This window comes from Fistularia commersonii, chromosome 25, assembly GCF_037954325.1.
Source record: "Fistularia commersonii isolate RoL2024-O1a breed Wild chromosome 25, RoL_Fcom_v1.0, whole genome shotgun sequence".
Lineage (NCBI taxonomy): Eukaryota > Metazoa > Chordata > Actinopteri > Syngnathiformes > Fistulariidae > Fistularia > Fistularia commersonii.
Window position 1 is genome coordinate 10122300 of NC_141308.1, and position 12687 is coordinate 10134986.

Sequence of the window (12687 nt, forward strand, 5' to 3'; positions counted from 1 at the left end):
GAGGTAATGAGAATGCTTTAAATGTGATGTAATAGCGTCTGGCGCTCATTCGACGCCTTTCCCCGTTGGCGAACCATTTGTTTTGGAGGAGTAGACTCCCATGTGTCTTTTAAATGTAACTTTAGAAATAAAAAGAAATAAAGATTGGCAAGTACAAGCCAGGGAAGTGATTGTACATTTATCACAAGAGGGCAACAGAGGGTAATTTTTATGAATTGGCCATTTAGACAATTACGCGCATGTGTCTGTGAGCGTGTTGAGGGAGAGAGGAAAAAGAAAAATTGTTTTCGTTGAACGGAATAAATCGGAAACAAATCATGATTAATGTCTCACGGCTTAATTTGATTTTCATACTGTTAACAAATTGATGTGGATTAATTGTCCAAAGAGAAAGGTCAGTTTGGAATATCGGTCGTGTGCAAACTTGGCCTGCACTCTCCTACCTCCTCCCTATGGTGAAAAAAAAAAACCCAAAACAAGGACGTATTAAGTTCTCTCGTCTGACTTTCCTTATTTTTTTTACATTTGTGAAAATCTGATGGCGCCGATGTGGACGGACCAGATTTTTAAGAGGACAGAATATTGATACCGCAATATGTTGCTCCTCTTGTCTTGTTGTTGCACTGCCAACAAAGTAAATAATTTAACATGTATAATACTGGGACAAGACTTGTCAATCAAAATGACCAAATTTCAAAATAGGACGGTTTACATCTATGTGAGGAATTTTTCGAACACTAACCGTTACCCACCTGTTACCACTTTGACTGGCTTTTCCTTGTCTGTTAGCGTGTTTTTTTTTTTTTTTTGTGTGTGTGTGTGTGTGTGTGTGTGTGTGTGTGTGTGTGTGTGCAGCGCTTCCTGGCTCCTCCTAGTCTGTCCCACTGCTCATGGTTCATCCATGATTGGTTCAATGCAGCGAAGGAATTAATAAAATATTCATTATTATTGATTATAATTATAAATAGAACCTATTTCTGAACCTATTTTTTGTCCATTTAGGGGAAAAAAATCTTAAAAAAAAAGCCCAATATTGGTTATCAGCCGAATAATGTGAATTTTACACTGTCTGCAGTAGCATTCATTGTAGTACTAAGGGCAGAGGGAGTAGATTATATTTCTTATCAACTATTAAACTACAGAACTCTTCTTAATCTCGCAACAACCTGTTTACAGATCTATATAATGCCCTTATCGGGACTAATCTAAATGTAATTTTCTTTCATATGCTGAGGCCCCTTCAGGTAAAGTAGAACCCTCCTCCCCCCAGGACGCCACACCTACTTCTGCAAAACCCCCTGATATAAATAAAAGATAAATACTGTGAGACAAATGAATTCCCGCAGCGATCCCCCTGAAGGTCCCTTTACGCAGATATAATTATTGTCTCATCGGGTTTGCCTTGGAGAAAATTGATAACTCGGTAAAAGTAGTGCGATTAGTAGAAAGGTTTGGTGACAAGATGGAATCCTATAAGGGTAAAAACGCTTTTCCGTAAAGTCTGAATATGTGTTGACTTTGTGTTGCCATTTTTGTGTTCCAGGTGCAGGAGGCGGTTCATGGCGTGACCATAGAGGAGTGCCAGGCCGCCCTCCAGAATCACAACTGGAATGTTCAGAAAGCTGTGCATTACCTGAAGGTGAGCGCGATTCAGGTGTTTTAACACACGCACACACACACACAAGCGTGCACATATTAAAAGCCATGTTTGCTTTATCTGTTGTTCAAACACAGGCCACTGATGACAAGGCCTGATGTGGTAACACTTCTGATTTTTGATTTCAATAAAAGTGCGTGCTAGCACTGTCCAGATACTTAGACATACACACACACGCACACACATACACAGACACACAAAAGCGTGCACATATTAAAAGCCACGTTTGCTTTATCTGTAGTTCAAACACAGATGATCACTGATGATGAGGCCTGATGTGGTAACGCTTCTGGTTGCATGTAGCTTGGTTCCACAAATTATTTCAATAAAAGTGCGTGCTAGCACTGTCCAGATACTTAGACATACACACACACACACACACACATACACAGAAAATTTTGAAACGTTGGGTGAAGAATTTTGGGACTTTCTTTCGTGTGATAATATTTTTCTTTAGTCAGACCTTCTTCTTTTCCTTTTGGCTTTTCCCTTCAGGGGTCACTACAACCTTCCATCAAACCCTTTTCTCTGTATCCTCCTCTGCTTCATATCGTCTCTCGCTACGTCCATAAATTTTCTCTTTGGTTTTCCTCTAGACCTGCAATTCCAGCATCGGTCTACCAATATATTCACCATCCCTCCTCTGTACATCAACCAGCAATCTCATTCTGGCTTCTCTGACCTTCTCTAACATGAGCCGTCCCTCTGATGGACGCATTCCTGATCCTATCCATCCTCGTCACTCCCAAAGAGAACCTCAACATCTTCATCTCTGTGACCTCCAGCTCTGCCTCCCGTCTTTTCGTCATTGTCACTGTTTCTAGATTAGGGGTGGGCAAACTACGGCCCGCGGGCCAAATCTGGCCCATTAGTCTTTTTAATCCGGCCCACCAAAGATTGGTAAAGAATTCATACTTGATGTGAGTGATTGGATCAATGAATGTGGGAGCTCAAACTGGAGATTATTTCCTATTTGAAATAATCAAACCAGAGAAACTGGTTCGTGCATGAAACGCAAGATAACGTCAGAGCCTTCGAAACCAAGCTGGTTTTATTTTCAAAGCAAATGTCAGACGAGTCTGATATGTACTGTTAACAAATGCGATTTTTTTTTTTTTTTATATGTATCGTATCTTGTGGTGACCCGGCCCGTCTGTCAAATTTTAAAAGTCAATGCGGCCCCTGAGCCAAAAACTTTGTCCATCCCTGTGCTACACCATAGAGCATTGTGGTCCCCCCGCTGTCATGTACACTGTCAGATCATAGTAAATAATAACAAGTAGAAAAGTAAGTGTTTAATGTGCCACAAGGTGCTGTCTATGTGCTGGGCATAGAAATAACGTTCACACACATGCACGTACACGGCGTTAACCAGTCCATCATGAGCAGCTTGGGTTTCGGTGTCTCTCCCAAGGACACTTCATTAGCATACAGGACCAGCTGGGAATTGAAACTCCAACGTGACGCCTGCCCATACAACTGCGCTTCCCCTAAAACTGAATTTTTCTTTTTGGAGCGAGCAAAAACTTGTCAATTCATTTACTTTACACTAAATCAATGAAGGCCTGCCGAGGCTGCTGGCCTTCGCAGTTCCAGTCACAGCTGTTTGTTTTCAAATGGAGGCACCGGAGGTTGTGTTTCATCGTCGTCCGGCCGTGTCTCCAGCGTTTCCTCGCGCTTTATGACCCCGACGTCGGTTTCTGGACGGTCGCAGCTTGATAGAGACGAGGAAAAAGAGGAGGAAGAGAGGGGTCGGACCTTTCACGGAGCGCCGCTTCAATTTTTGCTCGAATCGCATCTCAGCTTTTCACCGAGAGAAAATGTTTTTATCCGTGTCGTAACTAAGATGCACAAAAACTATGATTCTTCATTCATTCGTTCATCCATTAACCAAACTGCTTGTCCTAGTCGACCACTCTTTTACATGATTTACGACCGTTCACTCGTTCATTTACATATCGTGTAGACATACAAACATTCACATGTTATGTAGAGACATGCAACCGTGCACTCTCTCATTTCCATGTCATTTAGAGACGTACAGCCTTTCACTCATTCACTTTTCTTTTAGAAAAGTGGCATTTGTCTCAGAAAATTAGAATATTGTGATAAAGTTCTTTATCTTCCGTAATGCAATTACAAACACAAAAACGTCATATATTCTGGATTCATTACAAATCCATTAAAATATCGCAAGCCTTTTATCATTTTAATATTGCCGATTATGGCTTACACCTTAAGAAAACTCAAAAAATCTTATCTCAAAATATTAGAATATCATGAAAAAGTCATTTTTGTTTTTTTAATTGCATTACAGAAGATAAAGAACTTTATCACGATATTCTATTTTTCCGAGACAGTCCTGTAGAACCAAAGGCCGTTCACATGTCCGGGACATTTTGGGTCTCCAAGAACCTCCTGCGTGGTTTTGAGATGCGGGAGGATGCCGGAGAATCTGGAGGAAACCCACGCAGACACGGGGAGAACGTAGAAACTCTATATGTGAAGGAATCGAACTGTGAGGCGGAAGCGCTAACAGGCTAACAGTGCCTGCTTTTTTTTTTTTTAATAACTGTAAAAGTTTATATTCCCTCAACTTGTTTCTGCTTACGAAATTTATTACAAACACAGATAACGTCGACGGCGGCTGCATTCAAAGCTTCCTAAATCAGCCCCGTGTGGGTTGGTTACTGATGCCGGCGATTTAGCACAAGCGCAGCTTTCTGGTTGCAGTCAGTCAAAATAAAACCTCGATTAAATTGAAAAATCAAGTACCTCCGAGATCCACTTCAGCAGCTTCCTGTTCAGCCCCAGAGTGCTTCTCTGTAATTAACCTTTTTTTTTATTTACAGTAACATTAAATGGGTAGCAATTGAAAGCCGCTGAATGTATTGCTTTTCTTTTTTTCATGCCGTCGAAGAGCCTTCGGGGAGGAATCCGGTCCCCTCGGCGGTAGAAGTATTCTAGTCTAGTCAGACGCATCTGTGTCCTGGATCCGCCGTTGGCTGCCACGCAGCGCACGTCTGGAGCGCAGGGCACCGGAGAACACTTTAGTGCTTCTTAATAGTTGCAGTTCAGAAGGTGAAGGGGGGGAAAAAAAGCAATTTAACCATCTGGAATTCGGTCTTAAATGATTAGATTTTTCCAAAGGCAGTTATGCAATGACTAAACCTAGGAGCCTGTCCTATCCTTGCCTTTCGTACGGACTGTTTTTGACTCTGTCGTGCGTTTGGCTGCAGGTGGAGCAGCTGTTCTGTCTGGGTCTGAGTAGCAGGTCTGAGTGTCTGAAGCTGCTGGAGATGTGTGACTGGAATCTGGAGGTGGCCGGCACTCAGATGCTGGATAACTACGGCTCCTCGGCCAGGCAGAGGTACGACCGCGTCGTCACGGCTCCTCTTCACGTAATCTGTTTCAAAATTATTTCTTATCAAGATGAAATTAAAAAAAAAAAAACCTCTATGACTCGTATTAGGCAAGTCCGGCTGCTACGATACAATCTGTAATGAAACCCCACAAACTTTGCAAAGCCCCTTTGTCCGCATATTATCCGAATGATGTCATGATCCATAACTTTATATTTGAAGTAGCTCCGATCTGAAAGTAGGTCAAGCGGGAACCTCGGGTCTGTATTTCTTTCCTACCTGCTGGAAAATGTTGCGTGATCACCATATAATCCCACCGGGCGTCACACTTTTCGTCGGGACGTTGTTTGGCAGGATTCCGCCCCGGCCACCTGCGACCCGGCCCCGTCTGCCTCCCCCGACGTGAGGCCGGTTTTATCGCGTCCATCTTTATCATTAAAATCTGCTCCGTGACCCTCCTTAAAATATAAATTGCTGCAAGCGAACTGGAAAAGTTATCAGCGGGCGCACAGCGAGGAGACGGACAGGAGTCTGATAACATGAGATATCGCAGTTTCTCTGAGTCCTGGGTGAAACCCAGCCGGAAATTTAGCCCTCGCACTCTGGCTGCTCCTCAGAATTTTGAGAAATAAAATTAAAGCTATTAATGTATTACCTTTTAACACCGCAGTCCTTTCTGACACATCCAGCTTTAAAAGCAGAAGCTCAGTATATCAGGATATTTTTAGAATAGTCCAGTGCCTGTATGGTGGATTATCTTAAATTAAAATTGTCATACCTGATTTAATTACCAACTTTCAGATCGGTCCCTTTTTTTTCTTTGTTTTTTTTTTTGAATTATTTCTATTTTTTTCATTGTTTATTTGTAAATGACATGGAAAATTAGCAACTGCTCAGTTTAAAAATGTTGAAAAAATGGTCATACAATTCAGCAATAATAACAGCAACCATAATAATGATAATAACAATAATAATAATAATAATGATAACATTATTATTATTATTATTATTATGATTAGCAATAATCATAATAATGATAATTAATGACGATGATAATAATGATATCATGAAAAACAACAGCAATAACAATCATAAAGACAATTATAACTGCAAGCCCTAAAAAAACTGACAGCAATAATAATAATTACATTGCAGTAAAAACAACATCAACAAACAATCAATTACCTTAAATTTTACTTTAAAATCTGTTTTCAATCACCTTCAAAAAAAGCTAAAACTTACCTAAAATCTGCACCGATTTACCTCAAAAATAGCGAGAAATTATTAAATCAAAAGAAAAAGAGCTTCCAAGATTTCCCATTATGAGTGGAATACACTCAGGGGAGATGGAGATCAGTTTCATTGGTTTCATACCCGAGCTGATACGGTCAAACAGGATTTATCAGCGTCGCTAAAACGGCCGTGTGTTCATTTTTCAGCCCCGATGACATCATAAATATTCTCGTAATTAATTCAGGATTTAGCATTTCATCTCACAATTCCCCCCTATCTAATTCAAATCTTCCTCATATTTGCAGACGGTGACAGAAATCTCAAGCTGCCGAGCTCTGATTGGAACTTCATCCTCGAGAAAACATGGGAGCAGGTGGCTCGTATCCCGGAAACCTCCCATCCGACGCCTCCGCCGCACGTCCAATCACGAGACTGTTATTTGACTTGGGAAGAATTAAGCACATTGTTTTCACTGAGCTAGCACAAAATACCAGACGGGCTCGGTCGTGTTGTGACTTTGGTGTGAAGTTTTCAATTTCCAAAAAGATAATCATCACGAAACGACATCGGAGAACTCTCAGCCTCCCCACCACCTCCACACACATAAAATCGCAGATTCTTGATGCTACAAAACTCTGTCGGACTCCTTGTTATCACTGCCAAATTTTTTTTCCTCTGTTGACCAACTGCTGTAACGCGCCGTGATCCTTCTGCTGTTTTAAGCTTATGAAAGCTAGGAGAGAAAAAACCCGAATGTGCGGCCCGCCAAATCTGCTCCCGCCTTTCTGCGGATAGTGACGACGCATTTGAATTCAAATTCAATGTATTTCGTTGAGTCAGATTTTGATGTGCGGTGATAGGATACCAATATTCGGGAGTAGAAAAATGATTAAGAGCTCGAGTCAAGCCGATACTTTTATGGTACATTGACTTGTCACCGCTCATGGGTAACATTGAGGATTCGTATTGAGACATGATTATTTGGAAATCTAGAAAATAAGATGTTAACGTCTGACTTATCATGAACGACGTGTCAACGCATTGAATTGTTGGTTTCAATTTACGATTGAGATAACGTCTGCCAAAGCTGTTATCAGCACATAAAGGCCGAACTGATGTTTGGGCCGAATGTCCTTTTCTAGCTGAAATAATAACATATTGTAAAAAGAAAATCTCCATCTATGTGTGACAGGCTGATGTCAGCTGATAAATCATGCTGGCCACTCAATATGAATTTATGTCACTATAGAATATTCTGCAAATCAACAGCGTCCTCACGGCTTGGCAAATTTTCCTTCACTTTTTAGGATTTAATTGTTTCTACAATCTCCTTAAAAGATAAAAAGGGGGGGATTGGAGGCATTGACCCAGAGCCTCCTGCTTCCTCAGACGACTCTCCCAAATTCCTCGCCTCTAAGCACTTTGCGTTGCCGTCCCTTCCCCGGCCCCCCCGGTGAAAAAACTCCTGCCAAGCTGCTGCATCCGCTTCGACTGAGTTTGTAGCCAGTAACAGCGATGTAGTGCAATTTAGCCCCAGGCATAAATCTGACCCCCATCATAATCACTTAGAGCCACTGCTGTATTTTATTGGTCAGCAGCTTTTAGTAGGGGGGGATAATTTCACCCCGTAAAGGAGTCGGACGTGGCTGTTTCTGCATCAGCACAGCTTTCAGTGTCAATGTGCGTGTGTGTGTGTGTGTGTGTGTGTGTGTGTGTGTGTGTGTGTGAGAGGCAGTCAACAGAGAATTCAGGCCCGCACGCTCCGTGTTCAAAGAGAAAGCGAAATAAAAAGACATTCCAGACACCACGGCTTTAAAATCAACTTTTATGCGGTCAACAACATCCCCGCAGCATGTGCTCTTTTCTTTTTCTTTTTTTTTTTTTTTTTTAAAAAAGAAATGCTTTTTAAAAAAAAAAAAGAAAAAAAAAAAGAAAAATAAATAAAAAAAAATCGTCACTGCCATCCATGAAAATAGAACTCCTAACGGCTCCTTCTCTGTGTGTCCATAAAAAAAAAAAAAATATTGTCACATCTGGCACAAAGCTGTTCGCGGACACAGACTTCTGGAGCATCTCAAATGAGATTGAAAATGTGTGGAGGAAACATTTCACATATAAAAGAATTGACAAATGTACTTATGATTGGGGACGTTGCTTAGGGTTTCTCCTGTGTGCAATAAGGCTGCAGAAGCCGTAAGCCCCTCCTCTCATGGTGTTCTCAGCGTGATCAAGTGCCCTCCCTTAAAAGTTGGACGGACGCCGCCCCTCGCACACCCGTCAGGCACAAGTAGTTTCCGTGGCGATGCTGTTTTTTTTTTTTTTGTTCGATTCAAAGCGGGACAGGTGGAATGTCGGAGCTGTTAATGTGTTGTTCGTCTTTACACCGAGCTGCTGTAGATGTTAGAAGGACTGACGTGAACCTCGTGGCGTTGTGATCGACCCAAAGCGACCTTCTGTTGTGGTGTTGAAACTGATATTAGAAAACTGTTCATTTGTTTTTTTTTTTTTTTTGCCAAATTTGTTTCCAACTGTCTCCATTTTTAAGTAATTAAATGTTATTCTTTTTATTTTTATTTCTTATGTCTGAGTCCAGTTCAACACTTTCTCCCATTATGTTTCTTGCTTCCCGCCATGTTTTTTTCTTTTCTTTTCTTTTTCTTTTTGGGACTGCCTATCGAACAGTGGCTGTTCCTCCACCTGGGTTTGATGGAAATGTTAAACGAGTATTCATGCTGCCGAATTTATAAATGTATTTTTTACTAAAGAATTAATTATTTTTACCTCTCCTCTTGGTCATGAATCTTTTTTGTTTTTCCTCCACTTTCACCACCTTCAGGTTACTTCTCCGAATCCAATTCAAAGGGCCAGGATAGGACCCTGTATTGTTTGCAAACATCAGTTTCACTCTGACAGTGGTAAATGTTAATTATCTAAAAAGAAAGAGAAAGCTGAACTAATCAGGCTCTACAAATTGTTAATTGCCTCAATGGTGTATTTGTCCCGTTTCGTATTAACAGAGACGATGTGTGTTTACCTAATGCATTAAGTGAGTTAATTTGCTGGACTCTGCCTGTAGGCCCGCCAAGAATATTTCCATGATTCATCAGTTTTCTTTTAGTGGGATCTGAGCTGGAAAATAATGAACTTTCACTCTTTTTCAAACAGAAATGACAAAGTTAGGAACCTATCAGTTCATTCATTCATTAATACCACTTATCCTGCGCTCACGGTGGCGGAGGGGAAGTAGCCTATCCCGGCTGTCGTTGGACAAGAGGCGGGCTTCGACTGACCAATCACAGGGCCACGTTAAAAGACGCGCAACCACTCACTCTGGCATGCCAAGATTTTGTTTTTTTCAATTTTAAATAGACTGCAGTAAATCAGTTGCTAGCACCTTTTAATATCCTGGACCATTTGTCACTTTTGCATGACTTTCAAAGAAAAAGTTTTGTCAAGACAAGCAGCAGGTCCATCCAGTATGCACGTTGACATTCGCCCGCTGCCCGTGTCAGTGTGATATCTGCTGCGCCACCGGACCAGAACCTCCCTCCTCTGACTCCTGGGCCGGGAACCGAGCCGTCAATCACTTTCCAGGTGGGCCATTACGGCAAAGCAATGTCAAATAAAGTGAGAATACTTAAAACAAAAGGTGAAGAGGAAGGGAACACTTTTATATATCAAGCACATTTGATACCGATGGTAGATACACATAGCTATATATACTGCTCAAAGAAATAAAGGGAACACTTGAACAACACAATGTGACTCCAAGTCAATCACACTTCTGTGAAATCATAGTGTCCACTCAGGAAGCAACACAGATTCATTTTGACTTGTTTTAAGGACATTACATCAAAGTTGGATCAGCCTGGAGTTTGTTTTTACACTTTAATTTTGAGTGTGATTCCTAATCAGACCTCCATGGGTTGATACAATTGATTTCCATTGATCATTTTTGTGTGATTTTGTTGTCAGCACATTCAACTGTGTAAAGAGCAAAGTATTTCATAAGAATATTTCATTCATTTAGATCTAGGATGTGTTTTTTAAGTGTTCCCTTCATTTTTTGAGCAGTGTAGTAACACAAGTGAATTTATAGTTTTGGTTTTGCCTCTGCTTTGTCATGAAAATCATTGTTGGGGTGTTATTTATTCATTTACATTCCATCATTTTAATCCCTCTACTTAAATCTCCACTGGTCCAGGTCATCTTTTCTTCATGCAAGCTTATGCAAGAATATTTCATTCATTTAGATCAAGGATGTGTTTTTTAAGTGTTCCCTTTATTTTTTTGAGCAGTATATATATATATATATATATATATATATATATATATGTTTATACTGTATATGTAAACACACACGTTCACAGATTTATTTTTATTTTAATTTTTATTTTTATTTTTATTTTTTCCAAGAGACAAAACAATGTTTAAAGAAGATAATCAAAACCAAAATGCAGATATAAGTAGATAAAGGGAAACGTGATCAGTGTGCATGGGGGTACAGTTTGAAAGTATAATACAGGTTTGATCGTTTGAGATCTCTAATATGGATTTCGACCAGTCGTGGCTTCTAAACCGAGCTGCCGTGCCGGCGGACAGCGGCAAGAACATCACTGGCTGCCTGATGGTCTTCTGTTCGGGAGCATTTGTAAAAAGTCTATTGCAGTAATCAATTTCGCAAGGGATAAAAGCAAATAAAACACTTTGTATGCAAATGGGACGTTTAATTGAAGGGAATGAAGATAAATGATTACATGACTTTGCAAGTTTTAGCCTCCTTGTGTATAAAATCCATTTTGCCCTTTATTTACACTTTGTGCCCGCGGAGGGGCCGAGGGGACGCGGAATGGAAATCTGCTTACGTCTGAAATAAGCTGCTCAGTGAGGCGTGAGGCGAAAATCACTTGACATGAGGGTACGGCTGCCTTTGTGGCAGGGTCGGCGGGGCGAGAACACTTGGGATACGACGCTTAGCCCTCCGCTATGTGAATGGCAGCAAAGTTATTCAATCTTGAGGCTCTTTAAGCATTTCAGAATTTCAACCGTGCCAAAAAAACGCGGGCCATTCAGCCACAGTCGCTTCTCTCTCTGTGTTTACATTCGTGTAAAATCCTATTCGGGCCTTGACGTCCACCTCCGCAAACTCAGCATATTTGTCTCTCATTCCTTTTCAAGCTACTTGTGAAATCTTTTTTTTTTCTCTGAAAAGCTCCATCCTGGTCTGCAGCACTTTCCTCCCTTTTTTTTTTTTTTTTTTTTTTTACTCTTTCAACAGTCTAGGATTCACAATGGCTGTAAAATATAGATAATTTCCACTCCGCCATGCTCGACCCGCTCCTGGCCCGTCTGCATAATTCTGGAAGAGCGGGACCAGGAAGTGCCTCTCGGGGGCTCAACCTTAGGGCTCATGTTCATTGATTCACCATCTATACTGCTTATTCTGCAAATCAGGATTGCAGGGGAGGGGCTGGAGCCTCTCCCAGCTGTCATCGGGCGAGAGGCCCAACCATTCACTCTCTCATTCGCGCATCATATAGAGACGTACACTCAGAATAGACTGTCTTGCTGTGAGACTGAATCGCCGGCCAGAGCTCAAGTTAATCATGTGATCTGGAAACCTCGATTGCAGGTTCTGCACCTCCATAAAAATATTTGGGTTGGGGGATTCCTGGAGAGAGAGAAGGCTTAAATTTTCCACATTTGTTTTATACCAAGCGACCGGAATAGTTTAGTTGAATCCAATACAGTTGACGGTGCTTAAGGAGAACAATGATGCTATTAAGCTCTCGGTCGGCTGTAAATGTCGATTATGGGCTCCTTAATCTGCACGGATGATCACGGTGGATTATTCTAGGAGAAGAAGACGGTGGCCTTGCCGGTAGCAGATATCAGGAGAACGTAAAGAATTTAAAGCTCCTTCCAGCTGCTTTCGTTTTACGCATGTGTGTGTGTTTGTGACCGATCAATCTGAATCAATTAGGCTGTGTTTGTGTTTGTGATCATCGACAACCCGACGATGCGAGACCTTGATGCACCGAGAGAATAAACCTTTGCACGTGTCAACCGCATCAATCCCGCGCCGCGCGTCAATCGACCTTCATATCGTATTATCAAAATCGTCAGTGTCGTTCGAGGTGTTTCGCCGCTAAACGGTTACATCGGGACATCGGGAACCTGTTCGGTTCGAAGATGATCGAAGTGATGAAAAATGTCTCTTGGCTGGTAAAACTTTATTGCGATATAAATTTGACGACCGGGTCGAAGAAGGCGTGCAATAGTTGACCCTGACGCGCACAGGCACACACACACACACACACACACACACACACACTGCACTACCCATCTTTACACTGGAGTTATGGAAGTTCAGCTTCCTAATGAGAGGCCCGGGAAGCCCTCCATTCATCTTGGAGATACGCTTAAGCTGGCGTG

The 12687-nt window shown here is 41.5% G+C and overlaps 1 protein-coding gene across 5 annotated transcripts in view; it reads left to right on the top strand.

The window, feature by feature from the left end:
• Positions 1–8194, top strand: part of tnk2b (tyrosine kinase, non-receptor, 2b) — a 52334-nt gene extending 44140 nt beyond the window's left edge. For all 5 annotated transcript variants that reach the window (XM_086173023.1, XM_086173020.1, XM_086173022.1 and 2 more), the window contains 3 exons: positions 1544–1639; positions 4897–5027; positions 6558–8194. In XM_086173023.1, coding sequence (XP_086029149.1) covers positions 1544–1639; positions 4897–5027; positions 6558–6564 — 234 coding nt within the window. In that variant the 3' untranslated portion in view covers positions 6565–8194. The remainder of the gene's footprint in view (positions 1–1543; positions 1640–4896; positions 5028–6557) is intronic.
• Positions 8195–12687: the final 4493 nt, after the last annotated feature.